Source organism: Trichosurus vulpecula, chromosome 5, assembly GCF_011100635.1.
Source record: "Trichosurus vulpecula isolate mTriVul1 chromosome 5, mTriVul1.pri, whole genome shotgun sequence".
In the NCBI taxonomy this organism is placed as follows: Eukaryota; Metazoa; Chordata; class Mammalia; order Diprotodontia; family Phalangeridae; genus Trichosurus; species Trichosurus vulpecula.
The window spans coordinates 247,571,396-247,590,885 of NC_050577.1; the positions used below are offsets into that span (position 1 = coordinate 247,571,396).

Genomic DNA, 19,490 nt, shown 5'->3' on the forward strand with positions numbered 1-19,490 from the left:
AAGCTATCATTTTTTTTTTAATCCAATTGAACCATGCTAAGTTAGGAAAAAAAAAAGCAGCCTCCAAACTTTACTAGGCAATTATTATTTTTTTTAAGCAAACACAAAACAACATAAGACATTAAAGTTCAAGGTGAAGGGGATGTTACCCTGATATGAGATGTAACCCTATAAGGAATGAAAGGAAATCTGTAGTGTTGGGTATGGCATATGGCCTTGATTGCTGACTCTGACTCTCCTTTTATCTCATTTAGGCAATGATCAATTCTTCTCTGACTCACTGTAAACATTTAATAAGTGTTTATTGATTCTCTTAGCTCTTGTCAGTTTATTATTAAGCAAACACCGACAGTACCATCCATCGAATACAATGAATTCTAATGGCATGAATTTTAGATGTACCCTGTATGTGGTTTCTGGAAAATAAATTTTATCGATATTTTTTGATGTTCTAGTAACTTGCTAACTCTTCCCCCAGTATCTTCCCATAAAATGGGTTAAATGAAATTTAACTGGTGTCTTAGAGCAGTGGTGACACTCAAATAGGAAATGGATCCCTGCAGACTTCATTTTGATTTAAACCATACATTAATATCTATGCTAACCATAACACTAACATCTATGTATTTTTTGAAAATTTTATTAAATACTTCCCAATTGCATTTTAATCTGGGTTGGCCAGGGAGTGTTTTGCATGAGTTTTACACCTCTGCCTTAGAGTACATTCCCTTACTAGTTATATTTCTGACTATTCTGGATTTCGCTACCAACACTCAAAAGCCTTAACTTCTCTCAGCTCATAGGGCCTTCTTACCCTGGAACATCCCTCTGCCATGCTAGTCCCCGTCTCCCATTGGTGAGTTGCTTTTGGGGGCCTCCATTTGGGGGACTGACCCAAGCTGGCCATGCTTCATTTTCCTCTTGGCCAAACTTCTATCTGGGACTTTGCCATAGTGGCCCTCCATGACTACCTTTCTTCCCATTATCCCTCCCTTTCAGTTTCCTTTTATGTATTGTTTTCCCTCGTTAGAATGTACGTTCTCTGAGGGTGGGTATAAAATGAGAAAATATTTGTAAAGGACTTAGCAAAGCACCTGGAACATAGCAGGCACTACATAAATATTAACCATTATTATTATTAGTTTTTGTCACTTTTATATAGTCTAGAGCTTAGCTCAATAAGTACTTAATAAATGCTTGTTGCCTGCATCTCTGTTTGTTGCCTACCATTTGTTAACAGAAAGGATGTGTTTTAACTTTAGTAATTTGGAACCAGTTTTATCCATTGCATTTGAGCTGTGTTTTGTTGTCTTCTCATATATTTTACATCTTTATAGCGGATCCATATTTTGTCTTTTTAGTTCTCTCTTCACCCTATTGTTTCTCTGAATTCTTCATACTTATGCTTCCTTCTAGCATAGTAATATTGTATTGCATTCATGTACCACAATTTATCCAGCCATTCCTCAACCATTTTTAAAGGCACTCTGGCATACAACTCTTTAAATGCAAATGAAGAGCACAGCCTAGCAATTTCACTCAGGTTCCAAAATATTTGACTGTATCAGGTCTTCTTAAGACTGGAAATCTTAGAAGGTAGAATTTGTTGTTTAGTTCTTTCAACTGTGGCCAACTCTTTGTGACCCCATCTGTGGTTTTCTTGGCAAGATACTGGAATAGTTTGCCATTTACTTCTCCAGCTCACTTTACAGATGAGGAAACTGAGGCAAACAGTTAAGTGACTTGCCCTGGATCACACAGGTAGTAAATGTCTGAGACCAAATTTGAACTGAGGTCTTCTTGACTCTTGGCAGGGTGCTCTATTCACTGCACCACCTAGCTGCCTTGGAAGGCAGAATACCTTGACAAAATGGGCAGCTGATACCTGATAGCTACTAGACTTAACTGCCTTAAATTTGCCCAGCAAAAAGATTAAGTGAGAACAAATGCATTGAAAGAACTTAGGGCAGGATAAAAGACTAAGGGTTTACTTTAATTTTCAACAACAAAAAAGAATATACTAATCCCTTTGTATAATTATTAATTTTATTTCAATTTGCAATTCCTTTCCCTGTGGAAGTCAAATCTAGAAAGGTATTTGTCCAACTGTCTATATACTTGGTTATTCCATCTTCTGGAAACAATAGAATGGCAGCTCATTTTGCCAGGGATGGGAGTTGTAGTTAACAATACACATTAAAAACTTTCATATATTTTATGCTGATGGTATGCAACTGTTTTAAAACATTGCGGAATAATGCTTTGGACAAAAATATTCTACAACCTAAATGCTGATAGGTCAGCACTCTAAAGGAGAGAACAAGCTTTAAAAAAAAACAAACCAGAATAATTTAATATTGTTAAATAGAATTTAATAGTTAAGCATTGACAAACTCAAAACTGATCTTTCAAACAATAATCATGACCAGAGGTACTGGGGTACTGTGCCTTGTCTCACTTTACAGGGGAGATGAAAGACTATTTTAAATTTTTGTTCAAGTCCTGTTTTGATGTATGGCCAAAATGAGACATGGGCAGGCAATAGGAGAAGAGAGAGGGTGATCTAAATACCACCTTAGAGGGAAAACAAGACTTCATGCTTTAGAGTCCCTGTGCTACAGAACTAGAGCCCACCACTAAAATCCTACTCTGATAATGAAGTATGAAGGTAGCTCCAGTCTTCAAAAACTATGCCAGCAGAACATTGCGTCTAAAAGATTGTACTAGACGTTGCAAAAGCTTTGAGCGTAAGCTCAGCAACAGACTTCAAATCAGTCATCTGAGGATCATTCTAGCTAAGATAGAAAAGGCTGAAGGATCAAACATCCATCAACAAAGCTTCTATTAAGCACCTACTATATCATAGAAGCGACAGGAAGCTACTGGAGTTGATTGAGGAGGGGAGCCACATGGTCAAACTGGTATTAGGATCATAGGTTTGGAGCTGAACTCTAGAAGTTATCCATTCCAATCTCACATTTTACAATGAGCAACAAAATGACTTTTGCAGGATCACACATTTAATAAGAGACAAGGATGGGATTGGAACCCAGGTTCTCTGACTCTAAATCCAGTTCTTGAACCACCTTCAGGAGGTTTGGCCGCAGGGGAAGTTTTTGGACCAGAGTAATTGGTGAAGATCGTTTAGTAAGATGTGGAAACACTGATGCATGAAAGAAGTGATAAAATCACAGATTTTCTGAAGGATGAAACCTGAACTATTTGTGACTGGAGACTTGTTAACAAGACTGATTTGAGGTGGCAGTGGGGCCAATGTATGATTCTGAAATAATGAAACTATTACACGGGAACACGCGGTATCTGAGAGAAAAGTTGTGTGAGCAGCTACATTGTAGGAATGGGAATTCTAGAGGCTGATCCTGAATGGAGTTAACAAACAATACAATAATAATGCGCAGTATTGGGTTATCTTTTCAAAAAGTTTTAATGTTTGTAGTTGTAGTGTTCGTTTCTCCAGAGTCATTGCTAACAACTTTGCAGTCATTTCAGTTACCTGTTGTGAACTGGAACTAATGGACAGGAATTGAATGAGTACCACTTTGGTTCTTCTGTGACTGTGAGCTAATATTTCAAAAGATACACATGTTTGAATGAGTATGCGACCACCTTTAGCTAGAAGCATAAAACTAGTCAACAATCATTTTTGCTGATGATAAACTCTTGAAAAGATGTAAAGATGGGCCCTGACCAAAATACAATAGTCATGTTTAACGTGTTAACGCTGGACAACGCCTATGTAAAAGATGAAAATTTTTCAATACGCACAAATTTTTCCGTGAGTATTTTTGACAAGCGTCCACCAAGAATGAAAACAAACTATTTCCTTGCTTTTGCATTTGTCAAATCTACCTTCTTGGAGGTTACTGAAAAACATACTGATGTTAAGTACCATACAGCTTTAATTCAATAGATTTTTATTAAGTGCCCACTATGTGCAAGATACTATGCATACAGAAAGGTAAACAGCAGTACTTGCCCTCAAGGAGCTTCTATTTTGCCTAAATTTTGGGAGTTGCTATTAAAAATGTCATACTTGGATACACAAATTCTGATAGGAAATATTCATTTGTTTTCTCCAGCATACACTTTTCGTCAAAGTGAGTAGTTATCTTCCATTACAGAGAACCGTTTTTTGTGAAAAATTGAATTAGTGCTTTTTATGGTTACTAGAATGTAAACAAATATCATTCTTTTAAAAAAAGAAACCCCCAGATATGTCTGACTTCCTTTTTTCACATAAAATAAACCCTCTATGTGAAAAAATGTGGAGCCATCTATGGTTAAGTATTATACTATAGTAACAGTGTAATGTCATACATTTGAATGAGGATTAAGAAATTTGATTTAATAGTTAATGAACTTTCCCATGATTTTGTTCACTTGAAATACAAAATGTTGAATAAATATAATTTATGAAATAAGGCAAACCTTTTGAATGATTCAATTAGACCACTGTTCTTAAAAGAGTATCATATGCATAGTTTTGTTTTAGAAAAGAATCATTAAAATACTCTTTTTCCATATGCAATGAAGGTCACAGCATGATGCCATCCTGAAGAAAAATGGAGGTGTCAGAGGGAGAGAGTCCTTGTCTATACTGGATTGCATGGTGTATATGTTGATTTAATGGTCTATAAATTGATTCCATTTTAAAACAAATTATAAGCTGTCAAGACATTACATGGCTAAGTATATCTCTGCATCAAAAAGCCATTGTGTTTTATGGAAAAAAACCACTATGCTCTGAGGTGAGTACCTATGTAAGTAGTAAAATAAATACTTTATAAACAACTTTGATATCCTAACACACATAAAAATTGTTTAATATACAAGAGCATAAAACTAAAAACATATGTTATGAGAAAGCAGTAATATCTAATTATTTAATAATTTTGGCAAAAAACAAGTGATGAACTCAATGCCAATGTTTCACGGGGCGGGGGTGTGTGTGTGTGTGTGTGTGTGTGCGTTTCTTGGAATTTAAGGTGCCAAAGTACCCTTCTGAGCAGATTTGAGGTATGCTTGGCTTCTTCTCATCTGATGAACTCAATGGCACTTCACAGCCAAACAGTACTTAACATTTAAATTAGTGTATCATTGCAAGTCTAATATTTCCATGAGAGAGGTCACTATTAATCTCTTTTTAACAGATAAGAAAAAGGTAAAGGCAATATAATAAGCAAAGTAATTCACCATATATCACCAAGTACTCACCACAATTTAAATCAAGGGCTGGTACTTTTCCAAGACTATATTTAATTTTGGAAAATGTATTTCAGCATTATATTTAGGATACAAAAGCCCTCCTTCAATTCAGTTCAACAAGGAAAATTACTTTTCTGACAGAAAGTAAGCCCGTAAAATGACCTAAACATATTACCTGGCATAGACCATTCCTTCAAAAACAGGTTCTTAAAAAAAAACCAATAAATAAACTTATAAACATAAGATTTCTTCATGTAGGAAAAATTTCAGCTAGAGCAGGTATTTGTTGTTGTAAGGCACTTGTGCTTGTATTAAAATGAAGTTTTCATATGAAGTTTACTTTTTCCACAAAAATAAGTAATAGTCTTTATAAGCAATATCCAGAAAATTATGCTATTTCAAATAAAATTATGCCGAGAGTATAGTTTTTAGCATAATTCCAATAAATAACTTTTACTTCCGAATCTACTGAAGGCTGGGCAAAGAATTCAGTTCTGGCTAATATCAAAAGAAGGCTCCTTGGCTTGGGAGCTGTCTTCATTTAAGGACTTTGTTATGTTTGATCTTGCTGATCCTGTATAAGGATTTTGAAGTTTTGCAATGTAAGATCATTTAAGGCACCTGGCAAGATGTGTTCTGATGTGCCCCTGGGCAATATGTTATTTGCTTCTAAACTTTTCACCAAGCATGTGATTTTGAACCATCTTCGTGTTGCTCTCCGTTCTTTCTGTAAGCAATTCTTCATCTTTCTTCTTAAGCTTGCTATTTCTTTCTCCAGTTGAATTATCCTCTTTTTTGCCTCTATCGGGCTTCTAAAGGCATAGCTGTGTTCAAGCAGAACTTGCTGACAGCTAACATTGGATTTTGTATCAGATGGTTCTGTTGGGATGCAAGAGTTTTTCTTAGGAAGATTTCTTGACTTGGGTTTCTGTACAGAATAAAATGAAGAGTGTTACACATGAATTACAGAGTTTCATAAATCAAAAGTAAATTTGCCCAGTTCTAGAATGAAATAATTTTAAACTATTTACCTCACAAAAAGGTATACATTAAACAGAAATGACACAGTTTATATAATGAATAGAAATTTCCAACAGACTGAAGAACTGATAATCAAACTTTTAATCTTGTATTACCCATTAATTCAATGAGATTTTAGAAGCCACTTAATCTTTTTATTCCCCTTTTAAATACATGGACCCATATGATATGTGTATAAAAATAATGCTTACTTTAGGAATATTTTAAATATTATTATTACAAAAACTGGGTTATTTTTAAGCTTACTTTAAGTTTAATAAACCTAACCACTATAATCATTGCAAGCCTAGAATTTCCATGGGAGAGGTCATGATTAATCTCTTTTAACAGATAAGAATATTATTTTAACATCGGGTTAAGTGTAATAAACCTAACTAATAACCATATAACCATATATAACCATAATAAACCCAACTAATAACCTGAGAAAAGCAGTGCACAAATCTCCAAACATTTGAATGGCTCTCAATCATGTTTTCTTCTCTTCCACTCAGTCTGAGGGAGAATGGGCCCCTCTCCCCAGCTCCAGATTCCCTTCCTACTTCCTACTGGCCTTTGGCCTTGGGCTATGTCGGTTGGTCTCTTCAGCCCTCTGCCTATAAACTTTGAGGTGTTGCTGTCACTGCAGCAAGGTAATCCTTCTACATATCCCTAACTAACTCTTCTAAACCTTTTCATCTCTCCTTAAACCTCCCAAGGCTTCTTCTCCCCCACTCTCATATTTTACTGAAGAAATTGAGGCCATTTGCCTAGAGCAGGGGTGGCCCTTTGTGTGAAGTTTGGATTCAGTCAAAGGGCTCCACCAGCTATTGTCCATATCTCCTCCACTTCCTTCCCTCTCACTCTCTTATGTCAGCAGTCTGGCTTCCTACTTCATCATTCAACTGAAACTGTTCTCTCCAAAGTTACTAAAGATCTCCTAATTGCCAAATCTAATGGCCTTTTCTCAATCCTTATCCTTCTTGAGCAGCTTCTGACTCTGTCAATCACCCTCTTCTCCTCGATACTCCATCATTGCTTGCATGTTGTCTCCCCCATTAGATTGTGAACTCAAGGACAGGGCCTGTTTTTTGCCTTTCTTTGTATCTCCAATGTTTAGCACAGTGCCTGATACATAGCAGGCTCACTCTCTTTCTTTATTCGTTCGTTCATTTGTTAAATGTTTGTTGACTAATAGTCAATAACTAAGGTGCTGACCTACATTGGTAGAGACAGCTTCCTTACCCAGGACTTTTCTATACCAATGAAATTACAGGGTCAGTCTATATTCCTATGTAATCATGTCTTATTGGTAAATCAGTATGTCTGGAAGAACAAAATTTCTTGATAAAAACTTTGCCTTGTTACTGACCCATTTCTCTTTCAAACTCCCCACCCTCTAATTTCTTAAAAGAATGAACTCTACCCAGTTCCTCCACTTGCTCCTGGCCCCTGGGGGCCAAACAGGTTTCTGTTTCCATCACTTTCCTTAAAGGTTTCTCTGGAAAGTCCCCAGGGGCCTGCCCACAGCCTTCTTGGTCTTTGTGGCCCTCAATCTAGGAAGCATTTCATTGTGCATCACCCAGTCCTCAGCTTCCAAGACAATGTACTTTTTGTTTCTTCTCCTGTGTGCCTGCTTCTTCCCTGAATCCACTTTCTCCTTTCACCTGCTAAATGTGGGCATACTAAGTGATTGAAGTTCTTAACTCATGGGGGGAAAAGCCAGTTTTCCTTTTGGGGGAAAATGGAATTTTGAAGAAGAAGAGAGTGTGTGTGTGTGTGTGTGTGTGTGTGTGTGTACGTACATATGTATACATACACATAATTTAGAGCCTTAAAGTCCAAGGTCATATCGTTCAGGAACATAAAAATATATTTTGTTTTATTCACAAAATTATTATATTTGGTATATTTAAAATACAGTGTACACAATTACAAATTTTTAAATGTTTTAAAATTTGTTAGAAATGGTGCTATAAGGAGTTCCTTATAAAGCTTAGCTAAAACTAAGAAATAGCAGAATCCTTAATTTGAGAAGCAGATGGAATTAGAGAACAGAAGAAGCTTGAAACAAAAGAAGTTCCATTTTCTGAACTTAGTGTCCATTTATTTTTTGGCTGGACCTAAAATTTCACTAGTGTACAAAATTTTCTGTGAGGAAGCTCCTTCAATCACTGCAGCTCTGCAAATGTCCTTCAACTTAGTTTTAGAGTTAGCCTGAGACATTCAGTGCAGGGGCCATTAGAGGCCTGGAGGGACAACTATCTATCCCCTTACCCAGCCAGTGTTGCTCAATGTCCTTCAAAGTGTTGAGCAAATACAGAAAACACCGACTTACTGAGGAGGTCTGACTAAGACCCCCAGACTTGGTGAATTTAATCCCTGTCACACAGAACTCTACACAAGCAGTTCTTACTTCTGAATTTCTGCTATGAATAGTTCCTGTGACTCTGGTGCTTTATTTTTAACATTCTCCTGGATTTGTGAAAACTGAATGTTTGCTGGGATGGAGACTGGTTTCTCTACACTAATTTATTTCATGGTTTGGTTGGAGTACTTTCAATCATAATAGGCCAGTTTAGGCTTTTTCTACCCCAGGTTCTGAGCCTTTTGAGCAGGGGAGGCAATCAGTTCATTGTTTCTAAATGGATGTCTTTGTCCATGTTCATGCCATCCTTAGGCCTTAGAGACAACTCAAGAGGACAAAATGTATCCTCCACCCTCTCTAGTCTAGACCGACAGTTCAGACACTCTGAGATTCTACAAAAGGACAATCCAAGATATAGTAACACTGAATATTTCTTTCTTTTCTTGTCAAAATGACTGGGTCTCCAGGGCCCAAACTGCATTTTGCTTGTTCTGTACTGTGTGTACTCATAAGCAGATACTGAAGAAAATTTTATACCAAAAAAATCTTCCAATGGCACATTGTTTACTATTTTGGGAAGTAAAGGCTGGGTAACAATCTATGAATGCTTTATTATACGTTATTTTTAAGAACAGGATAAATTAGTAGTGTCAAACTCAAACAGAAACAGGTCACTAAGCTGGAAGGCAGGTCCCATAAAGACTATGTTTTTCATTTATTTTGTTAAGTGTTTCCTAAGTACATTTTAATTTGTTTCCAGTGGCACTCAGAAGAGGCCCATTTCTGCTTTAACACATCCATTAATTATTCTTTGGTAATGTCTCCTCTTAGTCTAGTCCAGGGGTGGGGAACCTATGGCTTCCAGGCCACACGTGGCCTTCTAGGTCCTTGGGTGAGGCCTTTGATTTGTTCTGTGAAGTTTAGATTCAGTCAAAGGGCCACACTTGAGGACCTAGAGGGCTACATGTGGCTTAGAGGCTACAGGTTCCCCACTCCTGGTCTTTTCTATTTCTTACCTTTGACCTCCTAGTTCAGACCCTCACCATTTTACTACTGAAATAGCTTCCCAAGTATTAACAAAGTAAAATTATATCACAGAAATATACATATCACATGATTTCAAAGCTATTGTCTTGATTCAAATGATATGAAGTACAATGAAATCTGGAAAGTGGAAAATGTTCCTGACTATAAGTCAAAAGACCTTCAATCAGTTCTAATATTCTGTATCTTTACCTATTCGATAAACATTTATTAAGCACCTACTATGTGTCAAGTACAATCCTAAGTGCTGGGGATCCAAAAAGAGGCAAAAGAGAGTCCCTGCCTTCGAGGAGCTTACAGTCTAATGGGGAAACAATAAGCAAAAAAAAAAATGCAAAGCAAGCTATATATATATGGAATAAATAGCAAATAATAAAGAGACAGAAATCACTGGGGTTAAGAGGAGTTGGGGAAGGCTTCTTGTACGAGGTGGGATTTTAGTTGGGACTTACAGGAAGCCAGGGAGGTCAGTAGTCAGAATGGAGGAGAGAAAGCATTACAGGCTTGGGGGACAGCCAGAGAAAATGTCCAGAGCTGAGAGATGGAGTATCTTGTTTATGGAACAGCCAGAAGGCCAGTGTCCCTGGATCAAAGAATATGTGTTGGGGAGAAAGGTGATTTTTTTCAGTCCAGAGGTTCTTAACTTTTTTGTGTCATGGACCCCTCTGACAGTCTGGTAAAACCTATGGACCCTTCCTAGATTAATGTTTTTCAACATTAAAAAAAAATCAAATACATAAGGATGCAAAGGAAACCAATTATATTTAAATACAGTTGTCAATAAATAAAAAAAAATTCATTGCTCCCAAGTTAAGAACCTCTGTCAGGTTAGGTCTGCAACTTGACTCCAACTAGCTGCAGGCCCTAAGTGCCTGGCCACTTACTTAACTTCCCAGGGTCTCAGTATTCATTTATAAAATGAGGAAGCTTATCTAGATCAGTGGGATCAAACTCAAATAGAAACCGAAGCCACTAAACAGGACCTGAATTAGAAAATCACGTATTAACATTATCTATGTTCTATTGTATTTTTATTTTGTTAAATATTTCTCAATTACATTTTAATCTAGTTCCCTCAGCTGGGGAACACTCCTTCAGTGTTTGACATCTCTGATCTAGATAATTTTCAAGCTCTTTTCTAACTCTAAAAATGACATTTGACAGGTAGGAGGAACACTAAGGACAACTTTTTTAATCATATATGGAGTTCAAGATAGTCTTGCTTTCTTATGTAAAGGACAGTCTCTGTCAGAGAGATGACAAAAATGGGGAGTAGAGGGAGGGAGAAAAGGGAAAAAAGAAAGGAATATTATCGCCTACCATTGGTTTTAGTTGAGTACAGAAATCAAAAATTGTTGGTACAGCATCCATTTTAAGTCGTCTTGTTTGTCCAGTTAAGTCGAAACAGGAGGCTTCAAAGTGTTTTGAGCAAAGAAAAGTATGTTTCCCTGGCACAAAATTTTTGCGCCTAACCAGACGAATCCATTCCTTTCTTCTTTGGGGGTCTAAGGGAAACCTAAGGAACAACATACATCTCGAATGCCAACTGATTTGGAGAAATCACAACATTTCAGACAATTCTAGTGGTTAAAGATAATTTAAAAATAAACAATGTTGATTACATTTAAATATCTGCCTAAAATATTGACACTGAAGTGATTTACACACTCTAATGAAAATAATTCATGTTCATTTTCATAAGAGCAAATAAATAGCAACATCAATGTAGGAGTGATTTAAGTGGTTTCTGTGATTTGGCAGAATAGATCCTCCTCAACACAATCTCTAGAATGTACAAAAAAGTGAATTTTTTTCCCAGTCTAAAATAGTTTCAATCACATTCATTTTTAAGTGCATAGAACTATTATATTAGGATAATTTAGCTATGCCATGTACTGTTGCTGGTATAAATGGTAAAGACAAAACGGACACAATCATTTTGTCAAGAAAGCTTAGGTAAAAATGCCTCAATCTCTAACATGTGTATTTTAGTTTCCAGTTAGTTTGTATATATTTGTAATTGTGGAAATCAATACTTTGTCATTACTGATCATCCCAGTAGAAATCACAATTCTCGTGAAACATAATAGAAATATCTAGGTCTAATTAGAGTTTAAATTCCAATAAAGAAAAATCTTGTTCTTATAATATGCTATTTATTCTGAGGGTGCTCAGTAAAAATTTACTGACAAACACATAGATAAATATACATAAGGGATGTCTTTCTGTGTCTCTACATTGTTCAGAAAAAAAATCAACAGGATATTGGAGAGATTATTGATCTGGAAATCAGGTAAACATCACCTAGATGCGATTAATTTGATCTCAACTTTACTTTAAGTGTCCATCCTCTAATGGAAGTGCTAATCATTATGGACTCGCTAGTACAGAAGTGAGAAGTGAAACTGCCGTATCTGAGGAGCAAAAATATTGGGGACATGAAGAGATCATGAAGAGGAGGGGTCCACACTGGAAAGCTGCCATTGCCATTCTCCCATTATTCCCATATTTCCTAGCAAGAAGTAAGGTGAATGGTAGCGCTTCTTTGACTTCTTGTAGCTATACTCCCTTGCAAATCTCAAGGTTTCTGGGACGTGAAAAAGTAGTTCTTCCTTACCAAAAAGTTTAGAGGCATTATCACTTTCATAACTGCATTTCCCTTTGAAAGCATCAGGTCAAGGACGAAAATGTAGGCTGACTCCAGTATTTCATGGTCATGTCAATAATGCCTAAATGATTTCTCCTTTTCCCCAGGAAACACTGAGGAATGTTGAGTGTCATTTTCTAAGAACTCAGAACTATACAACAGCCCATCAAAAAAGCCTTGAAGATAAATAATTCCCACAGTTAGTCATCCTTTCCTCATGGGTGTATTACTTTTCTAACCTTTGTCTTTGTAGCTTATCTTAAAATGATAGAGCCCAGACCCGGGCTGCGTTCCTTAAACGCAGTCATATGGGTCATGGCGGTGATAGTCTGAATATGGAATAAATTTTTACATTGAGAGGCACTGAAGTACAGTGCCTCTGTGGACTGTCCCTGGAATATGGAAAACTTGGTTTGAGTCCTGTCTCTTGGTCACTTACCAGTTGTTACCAAGTCACTTAATCTCACAGGATTCCAGGAAACTCTTTAACGCTAAAAATTACAAGGGGATTATTGTACTGGGCAAGTGACAGGTCTGGACCACAGTCAACTCTTTTCATTATCTATGCTGATGGAGAACATTTTTGTTTTCGTTTCCTGACTAATGATTTCATCAGGTGGGGTAATTCCTACAGCAGAAACTCCCAGATTAGCAATTTACCTTCAATTTATTTTTTTTTTTTTAGAGAGTTGCCTGGGGCTTGAATCCAGGTATTCCAAATGCAAAGACTAGTCTTAAATTCACTAAACCACATTCTCCTAGAGAGTATTTAAGTATTGAGAATTAGAATGAAATTTTGAAGAATAGCACTAGAGTTTGAATGAAACAATCAGGATTCTCTTTAAACTTTTATGCTGAAAAAAATAGTTTCAATAGATTCAATTCAACAAATTTTTATTAAACAATCTATTATGGTTGTTCAGTCATTTCAGTCCTGTCCGACTCCTTGTGACCCCATTTGGGGTTTTCTTGGCAAAGATATTGGAGTGGTTTGCCATTTCCAGCTCATTGTACAGATGAGGAAACTGAGGCAAAGAGGGTAAGGGACTTTCCCAGTGTGGCACAGCTAGTAAATGTCTTCGGCAGAATTCAAATTCAGGTGCTCCTGACTCCAGACCTATCCACTGAAAAAACAGAGGCAGCTCGGTGTAGTGGACCCAGAACCTCAATCAGAATCAAGAAGACCTAGGTTCAAGTTCTGCCTCTGACCCTAACTTGCCTATGCGACCCTGTGTCAAGTCACTTGACTTCTCAATGTCTTCAAGACTATTGTATTACCTGTATTATTTGCAGCATCTACCAAAATCTACTCTGGTGGAGGAAGTTTATTCACTGGGAGTTCCCTATGCTGATAAAATCACAGGTTTAGTTCCTCCCTACCCCAGCATCTCAAAAAAGTGGTTGGTGCTGGAAAACAAGTCTCAAGCTGGTACTCAAGAGTCAAGGTGGGGGTGGTAAAAAATGTCTCCCCCCCAAAAAAACCCCTGTCATGCCATATTATACAAATCCTAAAAGATTTTATATATATATACACATATATATTATATATATTTAATAGCCAACTGTACACAGCCCTTTTTAAAGTACCTCTGTATAAAAAGTTTGCTACTTAACATAAGCATAAAACAGATACAAGAGTTTCGGCAGAACTGATGGATTTTTGTTTATTTTAAAGCAACTGGTAGAGAAACAATTCTAACTTTCTTAATCCTAGGGAAGAGCTGACACCAACCTCTGCTTTTTCTGGTAAACAACTGAATTCAGAACATTGCCACAAGTTTCATTGGCAGCTACCCCTCAGAAGAATAAACTTTGATGTCAATTCTGGAATGCGGCATTTCCCAATTTTAATAGGAAAGCAACTGTTTTTCCAGATAGGGATGATTTCTTCGGACCAACCAAGTTAGACACCTCTCTTTGCCTTCCCCTTCCCCCCCCCCCCATCGGAACTGAGGATGCTAGAGGAGATTCTGGTCCCCTATGGGAGAGTAGATGATGCTCTAGGGGATGGGAAGCAGGGCAAGGGTTTCTTGACCTTTTGTGTGTCCCGAATCCCTTTGGCAGGCCGGTAAAGCTAGGGATCCCTTCATATAATAATGTATTTACAAAAATTTGTCAATTTAAAGAAATGTTAAATTTCAACGAGTGAAAAGAAAAATGACATTTCTCGCCCGTTCAGGTTCACGGTCCTCCTGAAATCTATCAACGGATCCCACGTTACGCCCCCGGGTCTGAAGGGGGCCCCGCTGGGTCGCAGCTGGGTCCAAGGCTGCCGTCGCGAGCGGTCCCGGCTCCCGGCCGCCCAGTCCCTCCGGCCCGGTACCTGTTACCTGTGGAAGCTGACGTTGATGTGCTTGTTGTAGGTCGCGGCACAGCCCGCCGCAGCGCAGTTGGTCGGCATCTCTCTTACTTTCCTCATCCGACCGACGCGGAGCCGGGTAGGGGGCGGGATGGAGCGCCGGGGACCCCCGGGGGGAGGTCCCTACTCTAGCTGGGTTTTCTTTCCCTTTAATAAGATGGCGGGCTCGAGCCTGCAGGGCTGACGGTCCCGGAGTTCTCGCTACCTTGTTCTCCTTCACCAAGATGGCGTCGCCGTTCCTCTACACCCACCGCGCCCCCCTCCGCTGCCCTCTCAGTCCCTCTCCCCTCTTTCTTTCCCTCGGGGAGAAAAAGAAACACCCAAAGTCTCCCAAGAAGGGCCGATTCGGGGGCGAGAATCTCCCTCCAAGGACTCGCCCAATGGGAACCGAGCCAGGGTCTGCAGGGGGTTTGTGAGGGAAAAGAGCGAATAACGGGAAAGGAAAAGGAGAGGAATGAAAACTACAACTCCCGTCACGCACCGCGCGCCCCGATGGATCACTGCGTGAGCCATCCTTAACCGCGTGCCTTGGGAAGGCACTTCCGCTTTGCCTCCTTCCAGCCTCCTTCCTCGCCTGCCTTTTCTCGCGAGGCCCTGGCGGAAGATCCGGGAATCTATCTCGAAAGGGGCACAGAGGGAACTGGGTGGCCGGCGGCGGCGGGGGTGGGGGAAGTTGGAGGACGGCGCTCCCTTGGTGTAGAAAGCGTCCGCCTCGGGGTAGGGGGTGAATCCCGGCCGGCCCGGTGAGTGAGGAAGGAAGGAAAGAAGGAAGGAAAGTGAAAGAAAGAAAAGAAAAAGAAGCAGGTGAGTTGTTTCTTTTTGGGTGGCGGCTGCCCCGACGGTGGGGGTGCGGCGTGAGTCCAGGCTGCTCCGTGGATGGCGGCCCCGGACGCCGCGGCCCCGGCCCCTAGCGGCCTCTCGCCTAAGGAGGAAGGGGAGCTGGAAGACGGGGAGATCAGCGACGATGACAACAGCCAGGCCCGCAGTAGGAGTAGCAGCAGCAGCAGCGGCGGCGGCAGCGGGTTGCCGTACCCGCGGCGGAGGCCTCCGCACCCGCCCCGGGGCGGTGGCTCCGGCTCGGGCGGCGGAGGCGGAGGCGGCGGCTCGTCGTCGTCGTCGTCGGCCTCGTCGCAGCAGCCGCCGAGGAGTTTCTCGTCCCGCTCGCGGCACCCTTCGGAGCGTGGCCCCCTACGCGGTCCCAGCGGCGGCTACCGGCCCAAGGAGCCGTTCCGCTCGCACCCGCCCCCCATGCGGATGGCGTCGTGCTCGTCTCTGTCGGAAGGCAGCCCTCGGCAGTCCTTCTGGGAGCGGAGCCACATCGCCTTGGACCGCTTCCGCTTTCGAGGCCGGCCCTACCGCGGCGGGGGCCGCTGGGGCCGCGGGCGAGGCAGCAGCAGCGACCGGGGCGGCAAGCCGGCTGGCGGCAGGCCCCCCGCCGGAGGAGGGGGATCGGGCTTCGGCAGCGGCGGCCAGAGCTGGAGGGAGCCTTCTCCTCGCAAGAGCTGTATCCTTTCCGTAGGGGTGCTCGGGGCTGGGGGCCTGGCCCGGCCTCCCTTCTTGGGATTCCCCTTCCCCTCTTTTCACAACCATTTCCTCTCCGTCCCCGAAGTCCAGGTTTGGGAAAAGTAATGCCCAGGAGCAGCCCGCTAATAACCATGCCATCTTTTATTGTTGTGGGATATTCATTGACTTGTCTACTTTTACAATTCATTCCACAAGCGAGAGGCGCCCATGGGCTGTGCTGGGCACTGGGATAAAAAGACCAAACAAACCCACACCCCCCCTCCCCCAAATTCCAAACCACCCAAGTCCGTCAGTGCCCTGGAGGAACTTTTTTTTTGGAGGAGTACGATACACATAAGTAAGTAAACAAGAATTTTGCACCAGGTATTTGCTTTGAACTTCTTTTAATTGTAAAATTCCCCTTTAATTCGCCCATTTGCCGAACTCAAGTTGTAATTTTATTTAATGCTGTCTCTCTTTTTTTTCTGGGTATTTGATAATTTTTTTTATAACCCCAGCATTTTAATAAAAGGATGGTCATTTGACTGTCTCTCTCTCAGACCAAAGACAGTCATGGCAATGCTATCTCTTTTTGGTGTCTTTAAAAGTGAAGGGGAAAAAAATGCTCCACAAAGAGCTACAGGGAACTCTGTTATTCGGAATTGTGTCCTCTTGATTTTCCTCTTCCATTTTTTTCCTTTGGTGTTTGCTGTTAGAGGGAGATCTTCATATCTGGGTAAGTATGGATGTGCTTTTGCTAAATTCGACTACTGACTAAGGTCTTGGGAGAGATTGGGATGGAAAACTAAGCTTTTTATATATTTTTTTAAATTCCTGTCTTCAGGTACCACCCCGTGTGTGATTACAGACTGAGTAATCTGGTGGTCTTAAGGATCAGTGTTCATCCTTTTGAAATAGAATCATAAGATTTAGTACTGGCAGGAGTTTTGGAGTTTGGGAAAAGATTAGGGGTATGATAGAGATGAAAGATTAAGGCTTAGAGTGTCATATAATGTCAGTGTTGCCAGGAGCCTAAGGTGTCCTCTTGTATGTTAAGTCAATCAGTAAACATTTAGGTCCTCCTATGTTCTAGGCACTCTGGTAAGTGCTGGGAATTCAAATTCCTGCCCTCAAGGAGTTTACAATCTGGGGTGATCAGGAGAGGTGGATACATCTAGCAAATAAATACGTGCAACCAAGCTATGTATACAGGATAATAGAAACAAAAATCCCCTCTCAAGAATCTGGCCTTTGCTTGAAAGCCATGTCTCCATAGGCAGTCCACCCTATCTTGAGTCAACTCATTGTTAGGAAATTTTTCCGTAAGTCCAATCTAAATTTGCCTCTTTGTTCAGACCCCTCAGAGGGGTTCTTAACTTTTATTGTGAAGCCCCTGGACCCCTTCTCAGAACACTAAAAACTTTTTAAATTTGTAAAATAAAATACACATGATTGTAAAGAAAACCAATTATGTGGAAACAGTTACCAAAATATTTTTAAAAAAAATCATTGGCTCCAGGTTAAGAACTTACCTTGGTTCAAGGCAGAAAGTAGCAGACTAATATTTTTTTCAATTAGAAATTAGATCAGATTCCAGGTCCATTACTCTTTTTTTCCCCCTCTTTATTGTATTTTACTTTTTTTCCCAATTACATGCAATGTAATGTTTTCAACATTCATTTTTGTAAAATTTTGAGTTCCAAGTTTTTCTCCCTCGCCTTCCCCAAGACAGCAAGCATCAGATGATACAAATCAGATGATACAAATTATATGTGTACAATTATGTTAAACATATTTCCATGTTAGTCATGTTGTAAGAGAAGAATCAGAACAAAAAGGGAAAAGCCACGAGAAAGAACAAAAAGAAAGTGAAAATAGTATGTTTCCATCTGCATTCAGACTTCATAGTTCTTTCTCTGGATGTGGATAGCATTTTCCATTATGTGTCTTTTGGAATTGTCTTTGATCATTGTATTGCTGAGAAGAGCTAAGTCTATCATAGTTAATCATCATACAGTGTTGCTATTGCTGTGTACAATTTTCTCCTGGTTCTGCTCACTTCACTAAGCATCAGTTCATGTAAGTCTCCAGATTTTTCTGGAATCTGTCTGTTCATTATTTCTTATTGCATAATATTCCATTAGGTTCATATTCCACAGCTTATTCAGCCTTTCTCCAATTGATGGGCATCCCCTCAATTTCCAATTCTTGCCACCCCAAAAAGGGCTGCTATGAATACTTTTGTACATATGGGTCCTTTTCTCTTTTTTTATGGGATACAGACCTAGTAGTGGTATTGCTGGATCATAGGGCAACTACCCTTTGGGCATAGTTTCACATTGCTGTCCAGAATGGTTGGATCAGTACACAACTCCGTCAACAGTAAATTAGTGTTCCAATTTTCCCACATCTTCTCCAACACTTACCATTTTCCTTTTCTGTCATATGAACCAATCTGATAGGTTGTGAGGTGGTACCTCAGAGGTGTTTTTATTTGCCTTTTTCTAATCAATAGTGATTTAGAACATTTTTTCATATAATTTAATTTGATAGCTTTAATTTCTTTCTCTGAAAATTTCCTGTTCATATCTTTTGCCAAGTCCATTACTCTTTAAAATTAAAAACAAAAACAAAACCTAAAACTTTACCAAGCTTTATGGAATAGCTTATTTTATGGTAACTACATAGGATTAACTTACTAAGCATTTTTATTTTAACCATTCTGCTTGGCATGAATCCCATAGTGAAGTGATTCATTTGTGGGTGTGTAACATTTAGCTTTTTTTTTTAATGAACTTTGTTTTTTTAATGACACTCTTTGAAGGCTTCTGCAATGTTGCTTTCCTTCAAGTGCATTTAATAGAATGATATGATTAGGAGAGACCTCCAGAGGTCCTTTTATAGAGAGACATTAGTTTGAAAAACTGTGACACATTCAGAAACTTTAGCTTCTATGTAGGGGAAAAAAAAAGTTTGCAAGGAAAATTAATCCTGACTTACTGCAGTGTGACTACACAGTCATTGGTGTTTTAGTGTGTTCAGAAAGGAAGCAGGTAGAGAAAAACTGTAATTCTGACCCAGCCACGTTTATTTTTTGTGTTCAAATTATAGAAGTGTATAGGCCTTTACAAGTAATAGTATAAAAAAGATACATTGAAGAGTTTGGACCCAAAACCTTGATTAACAGGGTAGTGGCACTGCTTTATGAATTGGCTAACAAGCAAGAAAAAAAGTGCTGTTTTGTGGACTGTCCTGTTACCGATTTGTCTGAGGTTTCACTACCTCTGGCTAATTTCTTTCTTAATCTTGATGGTCTTTATGAT

At 39.6% G+C, this 19,490-nt stretch overlaps 2 protein-coding genes across 3 annotated transcripts in view; one reads left to right on the top strand and one right to left on the bottom strand.

Moving 5' to 3' along the window:
- Window positions 1-2,393: 2,393 nt before the first annotated feature.
- Window positions 2,394-14,882, bottom strand: THAP2 (THAP domain containing 2). The gene is made up of 3 exons (XM_036761970.1): window positions 14,636-14,882; window positions 10,979-11,174; window positions 2,394-6,154 (listed from the first exon to the last, which is right to left on the bottom strand). Exons 1-3 carry the CDS (start codon window positions 14,722-14,724, stop codon window positions 5,780-5,782), a joined length of 660 nt encoding a protein of 219 aa, XP_036617865.1. The 5' UTR covers window positions 14,725-14,882; the 3' UTR covers window positions 2,394-5,779.
- A 528-nt stretch (window positions 14,883-15,410) lies between these two features.
- Window positions 15,411-19,490, top strand: part of ZFC3H1 (zinc finger C3H1-type containing) — a 65,312-nt gene continuing 61,232 nt past the window's right edge. For both annotated transcript variants that reach the window (XM_036759420.1, XM_036759421.1), the window contains exon 1: window positions 15,411-16,168. In XM_036759420.1, the coding sequence (XP_036615315.1) occupies window positions 15,541-16,168 (628 nt within the window). In that variant the 5' untranslated portion in view covers window positions 15,411-15,540. The remainder of the gene's footprint in view (window positions 16,169-19,490) is intronic.